This window comes from Ixodes scapularis, unplaced genomic scaffold (genome assembly GCF_016920785.2).
Source record: "Ixodes scapularis isolate PalLabHiFi unplaced genomic scaffold, ASM1692078v2 PGA_scaffold4__175_contigs__length_147842914, whole genome shotgun sequence".
Taxonomy (NCBI): domain Eukaryota; kingdom Metazoa; phylum Arthropoda; class Arachnida; order Ixodida; family Ixodidae; genus Ixodes; species Ixodes scapularis.
In genome coordinates this window covers 106,724,099-106,749,835 of record NW_024609879.1, presented here as the reverse complement: position 1 = coordinate 106,749,835, position 25,737 = coordinate 106,724,099, and the positions used below count along the sequence as shown (strand labels likewise).

General features: G+C 43.9%; 1 protein-coding gene across 1 annotated transcript in view; it reads left to right on the top strand.

Moving 5' to 3' along the window:
* LOC8053492 (protein henna) overlaps positions 1-25,737 on the top strand; it is a 146,734-nt gene that overhangs the window by 41,696 nt on the left and 79,301 nt on the right. The window contains exon 3 of the mRNA XM_042293311.1: positions 17,248-17,428. Within this exon, the coding sequence (XP_042149245.1) occupies positions 17,248-17,428 (181 nt within the window). The remainder of the gene's footprint in view (positions 1-17,247; positions 17,429-25,737) is intronic.

The window sequence follows — 25,737 nt, the reverse complement described above, 5'->3', positions numbered from 1 at the left end:
CGTGACGCCACTTCCTGAAGGCTTGAAAATAATTTCAAAATCATTTTGACGTCCGCAGACATAATATCTGTTTCTTTTTAACTTTGACATCTCAGACTTCTGAACTGCAGTTACTATGGTTTTAGATGCTTTATATGAACAAACAAGTTGAATTTCGAGTCATAAACTTTGCAGTTGATTGGAAAATCCGTGTACCTCGTACAACCCCGCTACAACTGTGGTTCGTTTGCACCTGTCGAGAAACATCAGGAAGGAAATGTTTGCATTCACAACCTTTTATTTAACGTCCCGATCGTTTTGTAGTTAACCGGATGGTTACGCGCGAACCGAAAAGGAAATCTAAGATAGAGCCACTAAATAAGCTATGCTTCAGAGTAAGGACACTTCTTTCATCTTGGTACTTAAAAATTGTGGTAGCCAGCTATCTGAAGCTTTATCTGAAATCGCAGGAAACGTTTTTCCGTCTAGTAATGTTAGAACAGTTCGCGACAGAGTAAAGCGACATCACCTGAGCTTTCAACCACCGTATCTAAAAATGAGAAAGTCGCATATTTTTTGTTGACGACCGACAGTTGCGTCTGCTTTGCTCCAAGCACCAAGATGGCTGCGCCCACGAGCAGATCGGGAAACGGGGTGCCGATACTATAAGCGTTGCTCTAGTTTTAGGCTTACCAGATACGCGATAAGTGACATTACTGCGTTCAATTTACCTGCACTTCCTCCGCCGGTGCAGAAGAGTGAAGGGCGGCGTACTTCCTGTCGCATCTCAATACACATACCGGAAGTAGACTGCACTACACTTTTCCGCACCGGTTCAGGAAGTGCAGGTAAATCGAACGCAGTTCCTAAAGGCCAAAATATTCAGCAGGGCTGCTATAGTTAGGGACCTAAAAGCTAAAAAATCTCTCTTTCGCTGTGCAGAAAATTATTGTTGTTACACGTGGGTATGTTGGTGGGAGAGCTCGGGCAAAACCACCCAGAATAACGAAAGCCTCCGCATGGCTTCCTCTTCTTTCATGAAACGTCATCAGAGTCGGACCGCGCTAACTCGGCTATTGGGCCCGAGCCCGACCTTCGACGCGCTGAGTGAACACGAACCCCAGCCGAACACTGACACAGCACCCGGGCCCAATCAAAGTCCTCGATTCATCTGACTGGGATGACGCTGCAGAGGCGGTGCGGATGTTTACTGCTTGTTCAGGTGGTGTTGGCTCGGGGCAATCATTGAAGGAGGGTACGAATAAAGAGGGGACCGGCAACTGAGCGTGTTAACACGACACAGCTCGGAGCACTAAGAGTGAAAAAGCTCGCACTGAAGAGTACAGAAATCCTGAGCTCAATCCCCACCCTTGCCCGTGTCGATTTGGACGAACATCGTACCTTGCGTGCCGTCATGTCTCACAACTTTGTGACGCATGTTAAAGACGCCAGGACAGCAGTCGCACACCACTGGTTAACTTTTTCATCTACAGTGGGGACACCAGTGACCAAACTCCCCCGGCTGTTTATCCGTATACACACTGGCACTGCAAAAACTATTTTTTTTTTTTTAACAGAGAAAGGAACTATGTTTTTTCTAGCGGGAGCAACAAACAAGAGGCACTACTCGCAGAGACGATTTTGCCGCCTTTTCCGGGCCGTCACTAACTGTCCACGAGAAAAGAAAAAAAAAATTCTTAATTAAGTGGTACCGTAGTAAAATGATTCCTATCCCCGAAGCTATGTTTCTGCGTTGTCGGTGGATTTCGATCAAAATTCGTAGGTTGATAGGAAGGTTTTCTTTCCCGAGTCCTTGGGAAAGAAAAAGCTGAGTGATACAAATCTGGACAAGTTTGCAGAGACGTCTCCAGAACTGTTACGAAAAGCATTGAACAAACCACTCCAATGTGCTGAAAAGGTACGCACAGGCTGAATAAAACGCACATACACACACACACACACACAAACACACAAGACCGACGTCAAATTCGTGTTTGCTTTTGGGTCTACTTGCGACACCTTAGTGTTGTGCCATTAATAGTTAGAACGAGCTTTTTCTGTGAATGTGTGCGTTACACAAATCAAGAAGCTTGTTGATACTGCTTGGCTCGTTGACGACGGCCGCGATGATTGTTTTACCTATAGGGTGCCTCCGTGTCCCTCTGTTTACGGTGATTACATCCTTTGTTTCCCGATGCCGCTAGATTCGAAAGGACGCGCTCGCAAAAAAAAAAATACAAAGAAATTGCCAAAAACGAAATGTCGCCGTTGCACAGTCAAGGCCAAGAGTGCGTGGAGGGAGACACTTTTCACGCGCTTCAGAACAAAAAAAGAAAATAAGCTTTAAGAACAAAATGACCGGATGGTGCACCCTAACCAAAGCACAGATGAAGACACCCTAGTTTTAGCCAGGCTCAAGTGTTGACGAAATCGCTAGCGCGATTCCACGCGTTGTGCCGGTCGTGCACGTTGGCTTTGCGCGTTTGATTTGCGCTCGGGTTAGGGAGTTTCTGTTGATCATTTCAACCACCCAGCATCGCTCCCCGCAACGAGATTCAGAACTCTGCAGGCGCAGTAAAAGGGGTATTCACACGAGGGAGAAATCCCGGGGATTTCTCCCCGGCACGCTCGCATCACGAGATGAAAACGCGAGGCTTTTGCACATCGCAAAGCCTGACGTTTTCGTCGTGGGATGCGCGTGTCAGGGAGAAATCCCCGGGATTTCTCCCTCGTGTGAATACCCCTATAGGGGTGAAAAAAATCTATGAAAACTCAGCTCTCCCCCTGGACCAAGGGGGTGTAAGCAAATGCCTAGGTAAAATGTCACGCTTAAAAATAAAGGAAGAAGAACGATGCAAAGGGTTGTCACAGAATTGCCTGCGCGAAAGAATGTTTCGCACAACAATGCCGCGGCATGAATCATCCCCTCTCTCAGAAGAAACAGGTTATATCCATTCTAAAGCTGCTTTTCCAGTCTAAACCGCTTCGCTTTAAAATATATTATGGTGTCATTTATTCTGCTGAGTCACAAAAGCGCGCCGCATGACCACTCCCGCACTCCTCTAAGCCGCCGCTTCCGCATAGGAACACACCATTAGTTGTTGAATCGACCGCGGGAGACGCTGATGGCGCGAGAGATGGTGGCGCTATTGCGGCAAGCGCAGGGCGTACAGAAAAAGATGCAGCGTCCATCATCCGTCAGGACTTTTTTTTTTTTTATGGGTCTCTTTTCCTCGAGACAAAAAGGCGACGCAAAGTGGGACAAGGTGTGGAGTTGGTCTTAGCTTGAGTGAAAAGCACAACGCGAAATAATGGAGGACTACAAGGCACGTAGCTGCATTTGTGTCTTGAGCCTAATCCTTCGTTTCTTCGCGCTATTTTATTTTTCTTTCAATTTTTTTTTTTTTAAGTTGTGAAATTGTGAAACGATGTTTTGGAGTTTCTTTGTTCCCAGATTCAAGGCTTTGATCCAACTCACCAATAAAACAAGACTAAGTAATAAACAAACAAAAAAACGTAAAAAAAAAAGAACCTGAAAATTAGTGAAAAAATGGTTAAAGTGCAGGCGAGCTGGTGCAAGTGATACATGACGATTGAAGCCTGAGACTGTGGTTTGAAAAACGTAAACTCGTGAAGTAGGAAGAAAAAGCCTTCTCGAGTTTCCGTCTTTTCCTACTTCATGAGTTTCCGTTTCCGTACTTCACGAGTTTCCGTTTTTCAAACCACAGTCTCAGGCTTCAATCATCATGCTGAAAATCCGTTGTTTTTTTACTGTCCAACAACAGCTTTTCACACAGCTAGGCTTCTTTTCTTTCTATCGTGTTTTGTTGCCAATGGTTGTGTGGGATTTGGTCTTGGTCTGTGTGTCACGTTCTCGTAAGTCCGTTTAAAGCTGAACATACATCACGCTGAGCAGTTGGTTTTTGCAACAAAATATATAAAAATAACATCAACGACAAAAACCGCCACATTAGAGCTTGCACACTAACTCTCTTGGGGATTACTAACTAAAAGACGGTGCACAAATAAGCCGGGTCTGGTACCCGGCTCTCCGCTCATTGGTGTATGGCCGGGAGCGTGATGACGTGCCGAAAAAGAGGCGTACGACTGGTCCAACGAGGACGTAACTTCTACTGCAGTCTCAGCATACGGTTGAACGGAGCATAGTAAGCGATGGATGCACGGAGCGCAAGTTTTCTTCCGCTTGTTGAGCAAGGGTTCCGGTGACGGCAGAACGTCGAATTCTGATTGGTTGCCGATGGGAAGGGTAGCGGGCGAGCCAATCAGAGCTCGGCGTTCTGACGTCACCGCAGTCCCAACGCAAGACGCAGACGAACTCGCCCTCTGCATAGGCCTACACTCTTAAAAAAGCACATGAGTCTGCTTTCCCGCACAACACTTGGAGAGCCAATCACCGCCTCTTACGGAGGCAGCTCAGCGAATGACGATGCCGAAACATGTGTTTAGAGAAAAAAAAAAACGCAGTCTGAGTTGTGACATTAAGCATTGCCAAACGTAACGCTTGCATTGCTCAATGTCACAACTCAGACTGCATTATTTGGTCTAAACATATGTTTTTGGCATTGTCATTCGCTGAGCTGCCTCCGTAAGTTGCGGTGATTGGCTTTCGAGTGTTGTGCGGGAAAGTAGACGCAAAAACATTTTTTAGAGTGTATACACGCTGTCGAAGGAGAAAAACAGTGCGAACAAGACGAAGGACAAGAGGAGACGCAACGCTGTCGGTCAGTCAACGTCTCCTCTTGTCCCTCGCCTCGCTCGCGCTGCTTTTAATCTTCGACTTGCAAAACCAACTCGCCCAAGCCTTCACCCCACCGCGCTACGCGCTGTTTACTGACAGGCCCGCACGAGGCGTGGGCATTGCGCGTGCGCAGGAACCAGATACGCGTGAAGGGGAGCGTCTGCGCATGCGTCCTGGCGACAGCAGCGCCACCGCAGCGGCATGACGTCAGGGACGCGTGTTGGTGCGTAAAGGGGATACAGAGACGGGGGAACAAAAACGAGGGACGTCTTGAGACGGTGTCTCACTTGACTACGTTTTTGCTCCCTCAATTTTGGAAAGCTTTTTCTTTTTTTGGTGGCGCTTATTATTTATTTGCACGGTATAGCTCTTAGTTTAGTGACCTTATTTAGGACAGTGTCGCGTTCGTTTCTTTTTTTTGCCGTTTTTGTGTTGCTTTAGAATATGAGAGCCCTTGAGGAACCGACTCGCTTTCTATCGTTGTTGTGTTTGTGTTTCAGCATTATGACTTGGGGAACTAGGGGAAAAGGGGGGAGGGGCGGGAGGGAGGGGGGGGGGGGGGGGACGGCGAGCTTTGTTGACGCTTCAACGCACGACATATTGGGGTTTTCTAATGACTATATTTGTTGTGTGTGTGTGTGTCAGGAAACAGACTGGAGTGTGTAACTCTTGTGTGTGTGTGACAGGAAACAGACTGGAGTGTGTAACTCTTCAGTGTTCCCCAGACTGTGCTTCAGTGTTCACCAGACTGCGCTAGACTTTGCACAGTCTAGCGAACACGCCTGTTGCGTGCTTGCTCAGATTGCGATTTTGTTAACTGAGCCGGAATTCTTAGACTTCCACTTCTCCGTTCACCCTCAGAAGCTTCTCCGTTCACCCTCAGACAAGAAACTCCGCCTTCAGCGCGTGCTCGCTGGCTTCCGCAGTGCTTTGGTTGAGCGTGCCTGCGCCTTCACACTCGTGTTAGCAAGGGCAGAAAGCTCGCGCTGAAGGCGGAACTACTAGCCAGTCTCAGCTTAATGATGAACGTAGTATATATAGCACGCTCATTAAGAAAACGAATGGCACATCTTATCAGCTTTTCAGGTAGGCAATTAGATTCTACAAATGCTCTTGGTATATAGTAGTCGATAAGCGGAGATGTGGAAACGAAAGTTCCAATCACGTTGTCCACGCCTCCAGATTGTATTAAGGTTATTTCCGCGTTAGATATGGGGGTGACAGATGGGCCAGAAAGTGGAGATGAGAAAGGGGAGGGAATGCAGAGAAACTTGTTCACTTGACAACTAACGAGCTTGAAATGTAGCTGTTCAAACGCGACTCAACAGCAAAAGGAAAAACAAAATTAAAAGGCATTGATCGGTCACGTTTTTTTTTGTTTTTTTCTTAAATGATTTTCCCACGAAAGAAAAAAGTTTCGCGCAATATTTTTGCCGATAGACGCAATTTCGGTGCAAGTCACAGCCCGCTTTAAGACCCACCCACTGATGAGTGGCCCCGCCCATTACTACTGGACTTGCTTGGTTACTGGACCGAACAGGCTAACAAGCGTAGCGTCTCCCTTTCGCGTCATCTGATGCATCTCGTCTGGAAGTCTAACGCCGCCTACTAGTCGTGCGAGCAGACAGCGGCAGCCTCCGGCATCGTCTGCTATTCCACCGCCATCTATTGGCGTCTGCAATACGGTGAGACGTCCGTCTTCGCCGCCGTTCAGCCGCATTCACACTGGCGGTTGTTTAAAGATCGACTGCAATTTACGCGCGTTTGATGATGAAAACGAGCAGATGCGCTTTGCGGTTGCGTTTCGAATGCCATATTCTGAATGGACTTTGCGTCTGCTATTCATCCCCCGTCTAAAAACGTCTGCAACGCCCAGAAGACGCGACCATGGAAGCGACGTTCTAGCGTTCCATTATGCTCGAGTTACGGTCCAATATAAACCCCTGTCAGCGTCTATCGATGTGTGTAGTAAGCAACCGCGAGAACTAACAAGAAAAAAAATAAACATGCGGTATTTTTAGTTTTACTGCTCTTATTATTTTTCTTACATGCCATCCTCGAGCGAGGCGGGTGAACGTCATGACGCACAATTAAAACGCGAAGTAAAAATATTCGCTTTGGAAAGCCAGGTGCAGAGCAAAACATAAAAGCTTGTTTTTCGAGGCGCAATGACGGGAACGTACTGTCGAGTAATAATCACAAGCCTTAACACTTCTTCGTAAGATTAATCCAAATAACGGTGTATTAACCAGCGGACATAATGTAAGTCTTAAGATGCACACTTAGAAAATTACACTTTGGGGGGAGTACTTTTAACTTCAAAAAAATTTCCCTACCGTCCTCCTCGATCAAATCTTTAGCGGGTGCCCTGACCACAACCAATCTCGACAAACAAAGACCCACACAAAGGCGGGCGAGCCGAACTCCTCCACAGCCGTAAGGGGTACCACGTTTGCAAGTTAGTGGGTGGAAGATTCCACAACCGAAGAAGACCGGACGGGCAGGTTAGCCTCCAGAGGCAGGGTGATGTTCAGGCCATGATATCCCGGAGCCAAGACCTCTGCGGGCCTTTGGTGACTGCTTAATTGAGTTTAGCAGCATTGTATACTCGGTCGAATTCACGACGGTTGCGCAATGCACAGAGCAGCGGGGCCGCTTCTACGGGAACTAGCATTTTTATTAAGCATCAACACGGGAAAAGGGAGAAATGAAGCCATATCGATGATAATAGGTGATCTGGTACGATAGGCTTAGGCTGCAGTCCCGCTACGAGAGCAAGCACCCGCACAGCGCTTTCGAAGGCGCGTCCTTGCTGCAGTTGTTCGTTGTAAACTATGTTGGTTGAGGAGATCTTCCGCTAAACACCTTTTTGAACTCAAAACCACTCGCACTCATAAACAATTGACGAGCTCAATGAGCTTCGCTCGTTCAGCACTCTGCACATGCCGGCAGCCATCTTTGTTAACGTTTCAAACTAAAACGGGGGAAGCTATCTTAGAATGCATTTGAAAGCAATCAAGACTTTATCTTGATTATTTGCTTCTCAGACATTAAAAATAAATGGTCGATTAAAATAATATTACGGCACGAAGATAGAAATGGACAACCAACCTTTCACACGCCAATCATCTCTCCAGCCGATGAGAGGTGTAAGTACCTGGTAAGCACGGGGCGGGGCTTAGCGGGCTACGACTTCCACCTTTTGCACCTAAGTTGCGTCTAACGGCGTAAATATTGCGCGCAAAAAAAATTTTTTTAGTAGTATAATTGTTTTAAAAAATACGTGTCCAACCTACGCCCTTTAAAACTGTTTTTTCCCTCACACTGTTTTTTTTTTTTAGTATTGGTTTGAACACTTACGACTGCTTACAACAATGTTCTCAAAATCCTTTTAAGATATCTTACGATGTCAAAACACATTGGCTCGATCTACTGGGAAGCCTTAGAAGAAGTTTCCGTATGCAATCATGTTTCGTTTCTACGGAACCCGTTCATAGAGAGTTTTAGTAGACCGTGTTTTCAGGCCTCGCTAATCGTAGCGGGACCTCGCGCTGCCCCTTTAATGCATGCTCTGAAGCGCGCGCTCGTAGCGGTAGCGGGCCTTTGAAAACGATTTACTAAAACTCCCTAATATGGATACCCCGCTATATGTACACAATTTTCGGGGACAAACTGGGGAAATATATACATTTTTGTGTCTCGTTATTATGGCCAGCTCACAGACGATTTTTGGGTAGAACGGAGGTCTCCATATCAATGAGATATCAGTGTATTTATTGCCTTTCCTCTCGCCCGTCATTCTTTTTTTTTTTTCTTTTTGACTCGTAAAAAAAAGCTTTTACCAATCTTGTAAACGACCCTTTCTCATAGAAACTACGTACAATTAACCTTGCGAATTCTGAAAAACCATCGCTCTGCTCCAACGCAGTTCTAAGATCATCTCATACATGGCGCCAGCGTGACAGTCTGTTCTCTCAACGTAAGAGGTCGCAAGTACGCGGTCCTTGAAAGGGGTCAAGAAACGATCATTCAGCTTCTTCCTTCTTAGCTTTCCTCCTCAACTCAGAAATCGCGCATTGTACCAAACAGTTCAAAAAGACGGTCCCTCGTTTGTGTACCCGGACACCGCCATTCTCCCCCCAGAAAAATAGCCCGTCGCACAAAACTCGGATGAAAGTTCCTTACAGCACCCCGTTCACCCCGAAGCTGAAAGTGCTGTGGAAACCACGTGCTTGTTGGGCCCGGCCGCGCTTTTTCCACGTGATCAGGCTGCTTCGCGCCTACCCGCGCGCAGAGAATGATGTCAAGTGATGAAAGGGAGACGGCTGATTGGTCCGGCAAGCGCATAGCTTCCACCGCACTGTCAGCTTCGGGGTGAGAGAATTGAGTGATGTACGATGCCGTGTGCCGTGCGTTTGGGCCGGGTGACGTGCTTTGGGTACCGCGGATGTATCACAGTGAAAAGGCTTTCGAAGGGAAGGAGGTACGAAATAGTCCGCTGTGTTTTCAAATTTTTGTACCAAGAATCAGGCTATCGACTTTTTACCTCTTTTTCTTTGGCCCACTGAACGGTATGCTATTAGTAAAATCTATTTTAATCCATCTATCTCAGCCTGAAAACGTGTTTCATGGCTTCAACAGAATTTTTTTCTTTTTGAGAAGCCGCGGTAGGTAAACCTCTATCCTGCGGCTTCTTGATGTGGTGTTCCATTAAAGTTGTTTCTCTCTCTCTTTAAGCGGACGCGAATGTGTGAACAGGCCTTTAGGACTAGATGGGTGCCCTTTTAGAAAGTGAGGAGAGTCTGGTGACAGCTTTTGGGGGATATCACCTGCAGAGCTTGCGGGAAACGAAGTCTACTTCGATGTAATCTCTGCACTATAAAAAAAAAAAAAAAAAAAAAAAAAGTAGGCGAAAAAAAGAAAAAAGACCGCTGCGGGTTCATTTGCCTGCCGAACACGGGAACAGCCAATCAAGGCGAAGAAAATTGAAGGACCCCCAGCAAATGACAAAGCTCGGCATAGACTTGAGAAATACGATCTGCGCATGCGGAGAGAGAACGCTTGCGCGACGTAACACTTGCTTGTTGTCCCAACGTTCATTGCATTTTTTTATTTCCAGATCTCACCGTGCTTTAAGTTTAGTCATTCGCTGAGTTCCATCCGTTGTTCGCCGTGATTGGCTGTCCCTGTCTGTTGCACAAATAAAGCAGGTAAAGAAGTAAATAAAACTTAAGAAAATTTGAGACGGTGCCTTTTTTTTTTTTTGTTTACTCGTTTGTGCGTTTTTTTTTAATTATCGCTTGCACATTATAGCTCTTATTTAAATACCGTTCCTCTTCTTTATTTTTTTTTATTTGTTTTGCCGCATCTGCATTATTACTTGGGGAACAGGAAAAGGCGGAGCCGGGGTGGGGGGGGGGGGGGGGGGGGGTGGCTGAGGACAGGCTAACTTTCAAGACACTTCAACGCACAACATATTGGGGTACTCTATTCTGCCTATGTCTGTATTTTTGTTTTGGTGCGTGGTGTAATTGTTTAGCTCGACATCAACAGGAAACAGACTGGAGTGGGCAACTTTTCAGTGTTCGCTAGACCGTGCTTTGCACAGTCTAGCGAACACACTTTGCTAAGTTGGGACTTTTGTTAACTGAGCCGGAACACTAGCGCGCTCATTACGAAAATAATGACACGTTTTATCCGGTTTTTGAAGGCACTGAGATTCCATAAATGCGCTTGGTAGTTTTCGTACGACCAATGTTGCAGCACCGCCATATTTACATGTCTCAGGCAGCGTACGCAGACTGTCCTTTGGACGATCTGTTAGTATTAATTAATTTATTTATTTATTTGCCCTCAAGGCCCCGAAGGGCATTACAGAGGAGAGAGGGGGGATTAGGTGAGAAGGGTACAGTTGTTGATACATGAAATATAATACAGTAATTAATGCACGCTTACTCAGACACTTCAAGAATATTTACACAATGTTATAACAGTAATACCAACTAGAAAATGGTTAATCAAAACTAACAAACAAGGCATTTTTAAAATCAATGATGTTGGTTATGGAGGCTATGTCAGCGGAAAGCGATTCCAATCAGAGCTAGTGCGAGGAACAAAGGAGTTATAATAAGTGTTAGTTTGGTAATTTATTTATTTATTTATTTATTTACAGAGTACCTACATCGCCTCGAGGGCAATATTGTAGTAGGGGCGGGAAATAACACACATACATAAAAACACAAAGTGATCACTTGTCCGCACAGATTAGATATACAGCCGAGAAAAAAATACATTGTTGTCCAAGGTGCTAACCACATCATCAGACAGCAAGTTCCACTCTCTAATTGTCTTTACAAAAAAAGAATGACAGAAGCTGTTTGTTTTATAGGAATATTCAAAAACGTTTCTAGAGTTATCACACCTAGCTGAAACAAACGTTGGCCCCAAAAGATACCCATTCTTATTAATACCAGTAGTATTATAATAAATGCGATGGAAAAACTTCAATCTTAATTTCTGCCTTCGAATGCTCAAGGGCTCCCATCCCAGCATGGTTTTAACCTCTGTCATACTAGCGTATGAATCGTAGTTGTTACTGACAAACCGCGCTGCTTGATTTTGAAGTTTCTCTAATCTATCGATCAGATACTGCTGGTATGGATCCCATATAACGCACGCATAATCAAGTATTGACCTTACGTGCAAAAAGTAAAGAGTTTCTTTTACGTCTCGGGACGCGTGTTTGAAATTTCTACGGATAAAAAACATTTTACTGGCCTTATTAATTGTGTAGTCAATATGTTTATTCCATTTAAGTGATTGGTGAAAATAAACGCCAAGATATTTACACTCAGAGACATTGCCGATTGTCAGGTTTTTGATAGTATAACTTGTAAAAAATTTAGAGACGTTTCTAGCAAAATAAACCAAGTTACATTTTCCAATATTTAGGCTCATGTTCCATTGGTTACACCAGTATTCAACCTTATCTAGATCGCTCTGCAGGATCTCGATGTCTCTCGTCGAATTTATTTCCCTGTAAATAACGGAATCATCAGCAAAAAGTTTTATTGTCGACTGAATATTTTGTACAATGTCGTTAACGTAAATCAAAAACAGTAACGGTCCAAGAACACTACCCTGGGGGACCCCTGAAGTCACGGAAACGACTGAGGATTTACTTTCATTTAAGACAACACATTGCTCACGGTCACTTAAGTAATTTCGTATACAATTTAGTACCTTACTATTAATATTTATAGAGGCTAGTTTTATCAGTAGAAGGTTGTGTGGTACCGTGTCGAAAGCTTTGCTGAAATCTAGAAAGACTGCGTCTACTTGCGTATTTTTGTCATTTGCTTTTAATAGGTAATGCTGGAACTCTGCTAACTGCGTGTTGCATGAAAATCGACTCCGAAAGCCATGCTGGGATGGAGTAAAAAAGTTAAAACTATCAAGATATTTGAACATTGCGCTATATAAAATATGCTCAAAAAGCTTAGAGCAAACTGACGTTAGTGATATAGGCCTAAAATTTTCTAAAATTTTCTTATCTCCGGATTTAAAAACAGGAATCACATTCGCCGTTTTCCAATCTATTGGGACCAACCCTGTCTCACGTATTGTTTTAAATATGATAGACAAGTTCTGTGATACAATCTCGGAACACTTAATGAGAATAACAGGTGATATACCATCAGGGCCAGTAGCCTTTGACTGATCTAGGCCGCGCAAAAGAGAGGCAATACTATGAACATCAATATCAATATCCGCCATCATGCCAGTAAAACAACTATTCGGTTAACGAGAAAAGAGTCAAAGTACAGGCTAGCTGGTGGAAGTCAAACATTTCGTCGTTTACCCTGAGACTGGTTTTTTTTTTTAGACCTGTCTGTTTTTTCTGTTTTTTTCTGTTTTTTTGAGACCTGTCTGTTTTTTCTGTTACTTCTGCTCTTCAAAAAAAAAACCAGTCTCAGGGTAAACGACGAAATGGTTAACTATTCGGTGACTCCACCACATACTCAGAGAGTCCCGGAGAAATACCGATTTAAAGTAGGAATTGAAGCATTCTGCCTTCTCCACATTTTCTTTTAACATTTGGCCGTCAACATTACGAACTGGGATAGAAATATCGTCTTTCCTGCATGTCTTCACATATTTCCAGAATACCTTAGGGTTTCGTTTAAGGTCGCAGTTTAGCCTGGTAAAAAATGACTGCTTAGCTAACTTCATTGTTACTTTTAATTGATTATTAATATATTTTAACCCTTGCAAATTAAGCACAGAGTTATTTTTACAACGTTTTTTGTAAGCCCGCCTTGCTTTCCCCAGTAGTTTCCGTATTTCGGCATTAAACCAAGGTTTTTGTTTACGCCTTTGCCGCAAAGTTCTTGAAGGTACAAAAGCCTCAACTAATTCCAATATTTTATTGCGAAACAAAATCCAAATCTACTCTGTTGTACAAGACTCAGATAAACATGAAAAAGTTAGAAAATATATCTGTAATGCATTATTGATGGCGTCAAAATTACCCTTTTCATAGATGAGTACTCTGCGTGGCTCTTGTTTCTGTTCAGGTACGCATGATACATACCAACTTTGTACTGGTGATCTACGCGGGATGAAACATAAGTAGGTGGCGTTAGAAGTTCACGGCATATGAAAGGGTTAGTATGATAAATCTTACGAAATAAAGTAAGGCGAAACATGCGTCTACGGTTCATTAGTGGGGGTAAACCGACGCTATTTTTCATTGAAGTAACACTGGATGTACGATGGTAATTAGAGAGTATAAAACGTGATGCACGATTTTGAACTGATTCCAATATTGCAATGATAGTGTTATCACCGGGGTCCCAGATAGAACATGAATATTCAAGTTCAGTACGTGCTAAAGTAGTATATAAAAGAAGTTTTAGTGACACTGGTGACTGTGAAAATTTTTGTTTGAGATATCCAAGCATGCGATTGGCGTTGTTAGTTACGTAGTTAGTGTGAGTTTCCCAGGAAAGATCAGAAGTTATGTAAACACCTAAGTATTTGTAAGAGGACACAGTCTGCAGCGGAGTGTCGTCAATGTAGTAGTTTGAGCATATGTTAGTATCACGGGAAACTCTCATGGGTTTACATTTATTAAGATTGAGTTGCACCAACCACTTGTCACACCAGTTGGATACAGAGGTAAGATCAGATTGGAAAACAGAGATGTCGGAGTTATTTGTTATTTCCCTATATAGTACACAATCATCAACAAATAAACTAATATTTGAGGAGATACATTCAGATAGATCATTATTATAGATTAGGAAAAATAGCGGACCTAAGACAGAATCCTGGGAACTCCAGATGCTACGGGAGAAAGTGAAGAGTTAGTGCCATTGGCATGTACAAATATAGAACGGTTGGTTAAAAACGATTCTATCCAGCGTAGCACGTTCGGATCAATGTTGAGGTTGCTAAGTTTTAATAGGAGTAGCCGGTGAAAAACTTTATCGAAGGCCTTAGAGAAATCAAATGAAACGCAGTCTATCTGGGAGCAACGGTCAAGAAGAGAATGAAGCTTATTAGCGAAGAGTAGAAGCTGTGCGTCTCAGGAAAAGGATTTGCGGAAGCCGTGTTGAGTTGGGTGATAAAAGAACTCGATTCTAGGAAACATGCGAGGTTAGAATATATGATATGTTCGAGTATCTTACAAGGAATGGATGTCAAAGAAATTGGCCGGAAGTTGCTCGGTGAGGAGTGGTAGCCACTTTTATGAATTGTAGCCACCTTACCAAATTTCCAGTCTTCGGGAAGGCAGCCTTCATCCAATGATTGCTTAAAAATCATTGATAGCATAGCTGATGAATACGACTTCGTGTTATTTAAGAATTTAGAGTTAATATTGTCAATACCGGATGAAGAGTAGAGCTTCATGTTATTAATTATTGAAGCTATACCATCATAGGATATTAATATTGGATTCATTGGCAAAAAGTCAGGGCAATTAAAGTTGGGGTACACAGAAACATCGCTGGAAGAAAAAGATTGTATAAATATTTCGTTTAGCAATGATGCACACTCCTCTTGACCTACTCGTTCTTCATCTCCGTTTGTAAGCTTCAGGTCACCGTGGTTATCATTAGGTTTGATTAAGTTCCAAAAGTGGCGAACATTTGTAGATAAAATTGTGGGCAACGTGTTAGTAAAAAAAAGTGCGTTTTACTTCTCATACTGCACGTTTATATTCCTGCTCGGCGCAATGATAGGCGTTAAAATGACTATCTTGTTTTGCAAGTTTGGCTACACGAAAGAGGCGCTTCTTTTTATTGGAAAGTCGTTTAAGTCTGGTGTTGTACCAAGGGGATTTACTTTTGAATGATAATGTGCGAACAGGAATATATGTACTTATTAGATAGGTAACTTTGTTTCGAAACAGACACCAATTTTCACCTACAGAGCGTTCGAAGAAATTTTCCACAAAGTAACTCAGAAATTCACACAATTCACTATTTATAGCCGTAAAATAAACTTTTCCGTAATCATGACTCTGTTTAACTATTTTCGGGGAATGACTTGTGGTAATATTTAGAGGAAAATGCAGCAATAAATGATCACTAAAGCCAGGTAGATAGGTAATAGGGAAAACAAGGTCGACGAAGGTTGACAATACAAGATCTAACAATAAGGCACAGAAGGGCGTAATTCTGGTGGGGCGAGACACTAGCTGAGAGAAATTGGAATTTGTCACTGTCAGGCGAAAAAGGGCTTGCGTAAGCTGTTTCCGCCGACCACACAATATTTGGATAGTTAAAATCACCCTGAAGGATGAAGTTTGCTGTGGGAGATCGCAAAGTCACTGTATTGATTATTAGGTCACGAAGTTTCTTCAGAAGGCTATCGTCACTTGAGGGAGGGTGGTAACAGGCACCCAAGATATATTTTTTTGTGATTCACGGAAAGGCAAACAAAGACTGTTTCGAAGTCACTCGCAACATTCAAATGAAGGGAATCTAGGCGACTGCAATCAGCACACCTGCGCCTTGGCGAGCTTCCCTATCAGTGCGATAAATTTTGAAGCGTTTGTTAGTAGTTAGGATTTCGTTATCATGAATCTTGCTAGAGAGCCACGTTTTTCTCAAAACTACACCATCAGCCCCGGTGGAGTCAATGGCAGAGCATAGATCGTCGCAATTTTGCATAACACTTCGGATATTACTAAACAGAACATTAATTATTTCGGGCGCTAAAGAAGAACCACTACCTCTCGCACAATGTTAGGGAAAGACAGATTGGGCAGATGCTGCGCGGGCACTTAAATTTGGTGTCACATTATTTTGGACGGATGAGGAAGTTTGATTATTATCGCCTCCAGGGCTTCTTGTATTTGTATTGGCCTTGCCCGGCCTTCTGTGATTTCCGACTTTATACACCTTGTCGTTCGCATTTTCATACATGAGACATTTATGGTTCACGTAAAGCTTATTTTAGCGCAGTTGGAAGACGCTCTTTTGCATTTTTCCAAACTCAAAAAAGTTTATGTCTTGCTAGGCGCGTAGCCGGAGAAAAATCTTCATTAGCCGTTATGCCGCATGCTTTAAGCTTAGGTCGTGATTGTAGGATTTTTTGTTTTGAAAGAAGAGAACTTGAAAATTACTGGTCTGCATCCTCCGACTGCGTACGAACCAAGCCTGTGGGCACGTTCAACGCATTCATCAGAAACTTGCGGACTAAGTTAAGTCGATAACGTATATAATATTTTTACGTTAGACTGTTCCCAAGATTCAGAGGCGGAATCTTTAATACCGTGAAAGATAATATTGCTCCTTCTTGAGCGGTCGTCAATATCGTCCAGGCGCTCGTGCAGTCTTTGGTTGACCTTAGTAACAGACTGCATTAATCCCTCGGCGGCCAATAGTTCTTCCCGGGTTGCATCGAGAGTTGTAATTTTGCACTCAACACCATCGAGCCAATTTGGATGTCGGTAACCTTTAGTTCGACGGATTCTTGCTTACGCTTTAACTCGTTAATAGACTTCCTAAGGCTAGCTTGGCCATGGTCAATCTTGACCGTACTTTCATTAACATCTTGCGAGAGTTTGAACGTGTTAAACTGCTTGGACTGATCAATAGACATTGGTCCCGGATTCGCCTCGACGCCACCAGAGCGTAACAAGAGAAGTTTTAATGTATCAGCGGAATGTAGGACAAGCATCGTATCTGTACACAACCAGTAATACAAAGAGCACAAAGAACAAAAAAAGCGCAATGACCATGGGCATGGTAACTCGAGAAGCCATAACTTACTTCGTCTAGAGTGTATAGAATACTGATATCTTACCTGTATGTAGAACAAGGAAGGGTTCGTCAGCTACATTGCCGCTAACGAGTCACCGTGCCCACCGTGCCCCCGGCATACGATACAAAAAAATAATTGCCGCATCATCGCACAAAAGGTCCTTCAGACACTGTAGCTCGATGCACGACCCGTTACGTCACAATCTTACACGCGTCGCCTAACGTGTGTCGCAGGAGAACGAGGTGAACCTGCAGCACATCGAGTCCCGGTCTTCGATGCGCTTCAAGGACGGCTACGAGTTTATCGTCAACTTCAGCCCGAGCTCGGGCAAGATCCACGAAGCCCTGGAGCAGATCAAGGACGTCTCTCAGTACGTCCAGGTCATCTCCAGGGACCTGCCTCCCAAGACTGACGGTGAGCCGTCGCTGTGCAAACCAATGTGTTTCCTTTCACTCTCTCTCTCTCTCGCTATGTTTTTTTTTGGGGGGGAGGGGGGGCTGGGGGGGGGGGAGGGTGGCGTAAAAGCTTAGTATGAATCAGAACCAAATAGTCCCACTTGCAGTATTAATTAGAACAAAATCTCTGACACTGATACAACCCAGAATATGAGGCCTACATTCGGCCCCCGGATGTCTTTAGACCGGCTCGCGGCGGGCCGCAATCCTTCCAACGCAACCCGGCCCGCGGCTCGCGGCCCACTTCCCGCAGGCCCGCTGCTGACGACGCAAAAATACGGACGCGTAAACAAAGATAGCAGAAAACAGGGTTGAGCAAAGATATACTCAAGAAAGTATTCATGAATAAAAATACTGAGATACGCGTGTTTTAGAGCCAAGATAGAGTTACTGAGCTACAATTGTCTTTCATGTGACGGGATATCCCAGAGATAGTTCGTGAAAAACGTAAAAAAAAAAAAGGAATCGCGGGATACAGATACAGACACTTGAACACATTTTTTACCGAACATATTAATAGTGTATGCTGAGGGTGTAGTTCGTGGCGAATGGAAATGAAAGTGACTCTATTCCTCACGTTTATGTCAGTTTACGCAACTCTCCTTACCTCAAACTTCTCATCTATTCAGAGCTACCATCCCGAATACCGCTAAAAAAACATGGTCGCCCTTAGTGGCCCACATATAAAGGTACCGGAGAGTCGAGACCAATGACGACTCCTCACCATGCGCTAGAAAAGGCGTCTATACCCGAATGGGACCCTGTTCTGCCTTAAAGGTGTGTCTCAGTTTCAGACGCACCTTCACGGCAAAGCAGGGTTTTGAAAGGAGCTTACCCTGCAATTCTTACAAGTGACCATTCTTGCAAGAACCGTTTCTTGTGTGTGCGTGTGTTTATTTTTATTTATTTTTTTTCAATTTTGGTGATTATGGTATATACCAGACACCACTGTGGTTGTGGTTGTGTGGCGGGTTCATATCGCAAATTGTGGGACCCCTTAAACCAAAAAGGTGCTGTTCAGTTCAGCGCAGAAAAGCGAAAGCTAATTGTCGAAAACAAATGTAACGAAATCCCCAAGTCTGGCAAGAGTATCGGGATACAAGCGATACATCGCAAATGCATTTCGCTTCAGAAATACAAATATTTTTTCCGAAGTATCTTGATAGGAATACATAGATGCACAGAAGTATTTTTAAAATACAGTCGCGATGCATTTGCGTCGATAAGGTGAGTCCTCTCGTCATATTATTCACCGGGCATTGTACTCACCAGCATCAGCATTCTTAGTCCCTGTTTCATATCTGTGTAACCTCGTCTAATAAAATCCATGTGCGTTCCCATGTATATCGTGCTTAGTGCCCTGTGTCATATATATTGCATATTGTCAGCTGAGTTCTATCGTTTTCGTGAGGTATCTGCCTATTTGAACGCGCCAAAAAACGTGCGCTTTTTTATTTATGCTTGATGAGTTTTCCAGGTTCACATTCTTGTGTAATGTCATAAGCTCTAGCTTAACACTAGATTGAAATATAAAGAAGATGTATTCATCCCATTCTTCTTTTTTTTAATGTTTTTACTCTGACACTTAATTTTGTATCTTATAATTGATTACTCAGCATTCTTTTTTTTTAATTTATCTATTTTATTTCTTTTCCGGGCCTCGAGTCAGCGACAGATCCCTGATCCGGGCCCTTAGCAAAAACGTTTTGAGACCCCCAGCTTTATCATCATCACTATACAGCCAATAAATAAGCTACGCTTTAGAGTAACGATACTTCAGTCACCCTGATGCTTAAAATCATGGTTGCCAGTTATCTGAACATTATATGAAATTGCAAGAAATGCTTTTCCGTCTCTCAGAAATCTTAAAACAGTTCGCCACAGCGCGAAACGACATCACCTGAGCGTCCAAACACTGCATCTATAGCTGAGGGAGTTGCATTTTGTATAGTGGCGATCGACAGTTGAGCCTGCTTTGCAATGAGCACCAAGATGGCGGTGCCCACTAGCAGATCGGAGAACGGAGTGCCGATACTCTAAGCGTAGCTCATCCAGTTACTCTAGAATGGCTTGTACAGCAGAGAGGAGCTTCAGATGTCCCGCATCCAGCAGGAGCTGCCTACCTTCGACAACTCTTCGGCATCTCGTGCTCCTCGAGGCCGTGGTGTGGTGTCTCATTGCCTTCTCTATAGGGAGTATTCACTAACGGCCATAGCTGTGTGCGCGAATGCTGAGCGCGTGCTGATGGCGAGCTTCCACAGTTCTTTTTTTAACGTGCATTCCCCACCATCATGAGTGCCGGTCTTAGCAGCCTATTGATGTGAGCTCGTTCTGAGCATGCGCTCTAAGCAGCACCCACAAATATGGCGTCCAGTGAATACTTCCTATACTCACAAAGCATGGCAGTTCAACGACAGAGCCGTAGAGTGCCCGGTCGCAGGTCTGGAGCGCGAGGATCTAGTAGCACAAAGCATTTCTCGTGGAACCTGGTCGTCAGCGCACAGCCTTTTGCAGCGGCGAAGACCCGAAACATGGTTTTCAAACCCGACGAAAAAAGAATCGGTGCACGAGGAACTCGAGGAGCACGAGCGTACATTCCATCGCTCGGGACAAGTGTGTTTCGGCGTCTCGCCGCAGCGGTGCGCCCGTCACCTGGCTGTCCTGGCTGTCTTCTCATCCGTTGTCTGCCGCTCTATCTTTTCGATTTCGGCGGCCTCTTCTCGTGGCGATCTACCAGGCCTTGTCAGTATAGAGAAAGCTATGGATGTCCTCATCCTCCGGTGCAGCACTTCCTTTGCTTTTCCTTCTGCAATACTCTAACCGATTGATTCCTCCTAGGTGGTCGTCACTGTACGCCGCGTCAACGCCACGCCATATTCGTACCATTTCCCTCCTCGTGACAGAAAGTTCGCTGCTCGCTCTACTGTCACGGGCCGTCTTATCTCACACAACGAGCGCGAGAGGTCGTGGTCATCTGCTGGTTCCGAAAGAGCCGGACGTTCGTATAGGCCAATCAGGGCCCCGAATCAATACGACGTCTGCCGATGTCTACACAATAAATATTTACGACGCCTGCTGGTCTGTTAAGTTATGGTTGCTTTCTATTTTGAACTGCTCCAATGTTGTCTGCCGCCTATGATAAACTTTAAATAAGCAATAAATATAACAGGGTGGAACCACTTTATTTTTGTCTGAGAAGCTTGAAAAAAGGCAAGAATATTTCCAAGTTTGTAAAAGCGCGCAATTAGTAAGCCCGCTTCAAGCCGTACAAACACGCCGCGCTGTCCTTGCGCAACGCAGCAGAGGCTGGTTGCACTATTTCTCCACGGGGTGTCGGGGCGTCGGGGCCGACATGCGCTCCGATTACAAACCGAAACTTTAAAACCCGTCGAATTTGTGCCGTTTTTTAGAGAGCCGTAAAATGCCGCGCATGCTTTCTATCGTTGTGAACTTTGTTAATTTAGTGTTTTTTGATGATGCTGAACAATTTTCTAATTGAAACCATGCCCTTAAACACAATATTTAGAGTTAGGTAAGCAAAAATAATCAGAAATCTAGTTATCGCGGACTTTAATACTTTTCCTAAATAGGCCCCTGGCCCAGGATCATAACCAGGTTAGCCTTTTTTCGTTGCGACGAGTAGTTTTCGCAATATTGAATTTGTCCACCTTTCGTGAAACACCCTGTATATAGTATATATATATATTGGGAGCGAGTGAAGATTGACAACTGCAGGCGTAGTAATAATGTTAACGTTCACATTATATATATATATATTTTTTTTTTTTAAAGCGGAAAAACTCAACAAGCCTTTATGATGCGCTTTGTCTCAATCAAATTTAATGGATGTTTCATAAACGTTTCGCTCGCTGCTACATTTTACTTTTCACCACTTGGCCATCAAACTAGCAGCTGCGTCTTTTCTGTACACGTAAAATGTTGTTATTGTTATATTTTTTCTCTCTAGAAATTATTCCATAACTCGGAATCTCTTCGCAGTTTACAATAATAATAATAATAATAATAATAATAATAATAATAATAATAATAATAATCTTTATTTTTCGGGTGCCCTAAAACGGCCGAGCGGCCTTCTCTTAGGTACACCAACTCGTACAATAAAAACTCTTAAACAAAAATCTTACTCATTAAAAAGAAATAGATATGCATATACACTGACGCGCTATGAAGTGACGAAAAGTTGGTCCAACTGACAGCGAAATGTAGGCAGGGGTGTGGTGATGTCAACTTGAGGTGGCACAATGCTGTTATACAATGTCTGTAAACGAGAAAGAGGTGACACATGGCATGGTGAGCAAATATCAAAACAGGTGAGCTGTCTCGTCGCGCGGAAAGGAACATGGAAATGGATTTTACTAATAAGCCATGAAGAATCAATGGCACCATTAATGATCTTATGCAGGAATACCAAGTCAAGGACTGTTCTTCTTTGTGATAAAAGCTTCAGCGAAAATCTATTCAGTAAGCATTCATAGTCATAATACACGCGTCATCCAATCCATCTATCATAAACAATTCGAACAAATCTTTTTTGCACACGTTCTATGATCAAAGCCTGTGTTACAGAAATTGAATTCCAAATTACAGAAGCAAACTCAAGCCTTGAAACCACTAAGGATTGAAAAAGATGTATTGAATAATGGGGCTTTTTAAAATGCTTGGTCAAACGCGATATAACTCCTAGAACTTTCATTGCAGAGCTGACACAAAAGAGACATGATTTTTAAAAGTTAATCCGCAGTCAATGAACACACCAAGATCCCTTACAATTGACACTCGTTCAATCGGATTTCCCTCAAGATGATAAGTGTTATTTATGATCGCGCGGCGTCTGCACAAAGATATCACTTTTGTTTTTAAAGGATCAAGAAATAACTGATTTTGTTTACACCACTGTGCTATATTAGACATATCATGTTGTATCAGATCACAATCTAAATGACAGCGAACACTCTTAAACAACTTGATATCGTCAGCAAACAAAAACAGTTCAACGTTCTTTACACATGACGCTATATCATTTATAAAAATTGAAAACAGTAGAGGACCCAAAATTGAACCCTGGGGCACGCCTTATATTGAAAAAAACTCTTTGGAATAACTGTCAGCGACCCGAACACTATTTGATCGAAAAGACAAGTAACTCTTAAACCAGTTACACAATTCTGTACATACACCATACATACAATATAATAATAAAAATAATCACATGCCCCGGCGTCGATTAATGATCTCATTTGCATAGGCAATTCTTTTAGACTAGACTACTTCCTTCATTGATGTGTGTCTTTTTCGTTTCTGTTATTCTATTCCCAAAAAAGAAATCTAGTGCAGTTTTTTTTTTCGTCCGCAAGGTAGCCAGGCGTCTGACCTCATCAATATGTATAGATCCTCGCAAACATAGTTTACAATATTGTTTATTTTTATTTCGCATCAAAATGTATAAATAGAGGTAAAAAAAAATCAGGGTTGTTTAACAATTGCCTACAGTGGCACACAAAGAGCTTAAGGCTTGCCTCGTTAAATCTTTGAGACAATGCATCAGGGACCTCAAACCTTTTTTTTTTTTTTTTTTTCTTGCTAGGTGTCGGATCAGCGATCCATCGCTGTCTCAAGGGCCGGAAAAGGAAGAAGTAATTTTAAATCAGAAAACAGATAAATAAATGAAGTTGACTTCGTAGGAGTTTGGGCTAGCTGGTATTTCACGATGAAAAATTAAAAACAGCTCAAAGACACGGACAAGAATTAACTAGGAAGTATACGAACAAGGCGCTGACTTACAGCTGAAGTCTCTTCGTGCTTGCTAACATCGAGTGTAAAGACTGCAACGTCAAAACAAACAAACCAAGAGAACAGAGATAGTGATGGAGCGCTGACACAATTCCCTCCCCCCTCTTCCCATCCCCCCTAATCTTCCAATTTCGCGCGCTTCAGTAATTCATTTTTGCAGTTGGCGTGGTTGCGCTATCTTTATTTTTTAATCATCAATAATTAGTTCTATGTAAGCATTTATTGATTGCAAAAATGAAAGTTAGAGCAAAAATCAGTAAAAAGAAGAATATTGTAAGGTGGATGAATACATCTTTGTTCTTAAGTTTAGTATTTGGCTAAACACCATGACATTACACAATTGCGGACCCAGAAAACTCACCAGGCAGAAATCAAACCGCTTAGGACCTTCGGCGTGTTCAAACTGGGCACGAAACTAAAGAGAATAATAGAACTGATGCTGACAACTTGCTGTAGATACGACTAAGAGCACTAAGCACAATTATACATGGGAACGCACAGGAGTCTTAACATACAAAGTTACACAGATATGAAAGAGCGACTAAAATGGTTATGCTGGTGAGGTCGTTGTCCAGTGAATAATTGACGAGAGAACTCGCCTTACAAAAAACAATTTTCTCTGTTTTTTTTTTTTTTTTTGGTAGGCTTGGAAAGTATTGCGATGCGAATGTATCTCGATTGTATTTTAAACATACTTTCGCGTATCTTTACCTCTCTATCGATATACTTTGAAAAATGTTTACGGTAACGAAAGAGGGACGTGGGGGACACACAGACAGCACAGGCTTTCGACTTGCAACGGAAGGCTTACTCAGTATTTATTTCTGTGTGAAATGTATTTGCGATGGATCGCTTGTATCGCGATGCTCTGCCAGGCTTGGGGATCTCGATACCTTTGATTTCGAAAATTGACAGTTGGTGTTCTTTGATAAACTGAACACCACCATTTCGTAGCAACCCAGGCAGCACGGCGACACTGGTCCAGGGTCGGCGGAATATTGCTCACAATATTGGCTCAGTTTGATGTTTTGCACCACGGCCCAGTGTTGGGTGAATATCGTTTAATGATAGCTCTAAAAATGGGCCAGAATCAGCGATATCACTGGAGTGCAGGGTAGAGATGGGCGAGTGTCAGTGAACGATCGTTTTGAAAATGGGCCAGTACCGGCGCAATATCAAGAAAGTGCTGGGCAGATATGCGCGAATATCGGTTAACAAGGCCGCGGCCGCTGCCGTGTCAGCGGACTTGGGACCAAGCCAACGTTACTAGAGCCACTCAGCTGGGAAACTGCCATAGAGCTTGCTCTGAAAAAGTTGCGCTGATCCGTACTCGAGAACCGAGCTAATAGCGATCGCAACGCCGCCATTTCTCTTGCACCGGCCACTCGAGGAACTGCACGTGACTTCTATTTTGGCTTTAAGCGCGAAACACATGTACGACGAAACCGTCCGACCCGACGTGCGGACTGCCGGAATGACTTTGGGGGGAGAGGGTTTTCGTAGCATCGGAGAGCGTTGAAAACCCTCGCCTCTGACCGTCGTATTGCGCGGTCGGACGTCGGATCGGACGGTTTCGTCGTACATGTGTTTCGCGCTTTAATCGGCCATTTTCAAAGGTGGCGCCCCCGACTGCCAAGTGGACGCGCCGCGAACTACTGCCGAAGTTAGGATGCATCTATAGGTCGGGACGCGCTACCTGGAATCACCGCTGAGACATGGTTGTATGAAAACAATATAAATTGTGCCGCAAAACCTTGTAAACTAAAGATTTTAGAAAACATCACTCGCCCTCCATTTTGTTCTAATCTCCAATAAAAGTTCCCACAAAAAAGTTTTTTTTCGTTTGTTTGTACGCAAAAACCCAGTTCCAGCCGCTGATTGCCCGGCGCGCCCTCGGCGCGGCCCGTTTCAACAGCGGCGGCCGCCGCGCTTGGCCGGCGCGATTGACCGAGTCAGTGTCGATTTAGAAACCCTCAAGAGTTCCCAATGCCGGCCGATATAGCCGGTTCAGACCCGACAAACTAGGGAGTTTTAGCAGGTCGTTTCCACACAAACGGTTCGCCCTCGAACGCATCAGCGACGCCACTCCGCATGCGCGCGCGAGTCGTTCGGGGAGTCGGGAGGCTCTTCTCGTTCCTCCCATTCCGGCCGCTGGAGTCGTCACCGCAACGCAGCCAGCACCGTTCACGACTCGGGTAAAAAAAAGATGGCGGTCGGTTCGGCGACCGCCTTCGCCGAACCAACCGAGCGTTAGGCTTAGGACAGTGGGAGGCGATTTCCCGTCCTGTTGGTCTGCTTCATTTGAGAGGTCAAACCAAATCATTTCGAGGGCTGCTCACAATGGTAAACGATCGTGAATGCTGTAAACTGCGCATGCTAGTAAATTTCTGCGATCTGCGGGCAGACTAGCTGCCGTGGCGACCGCGAGCAGACGAAATGATTTGGTTCGACGGCCCA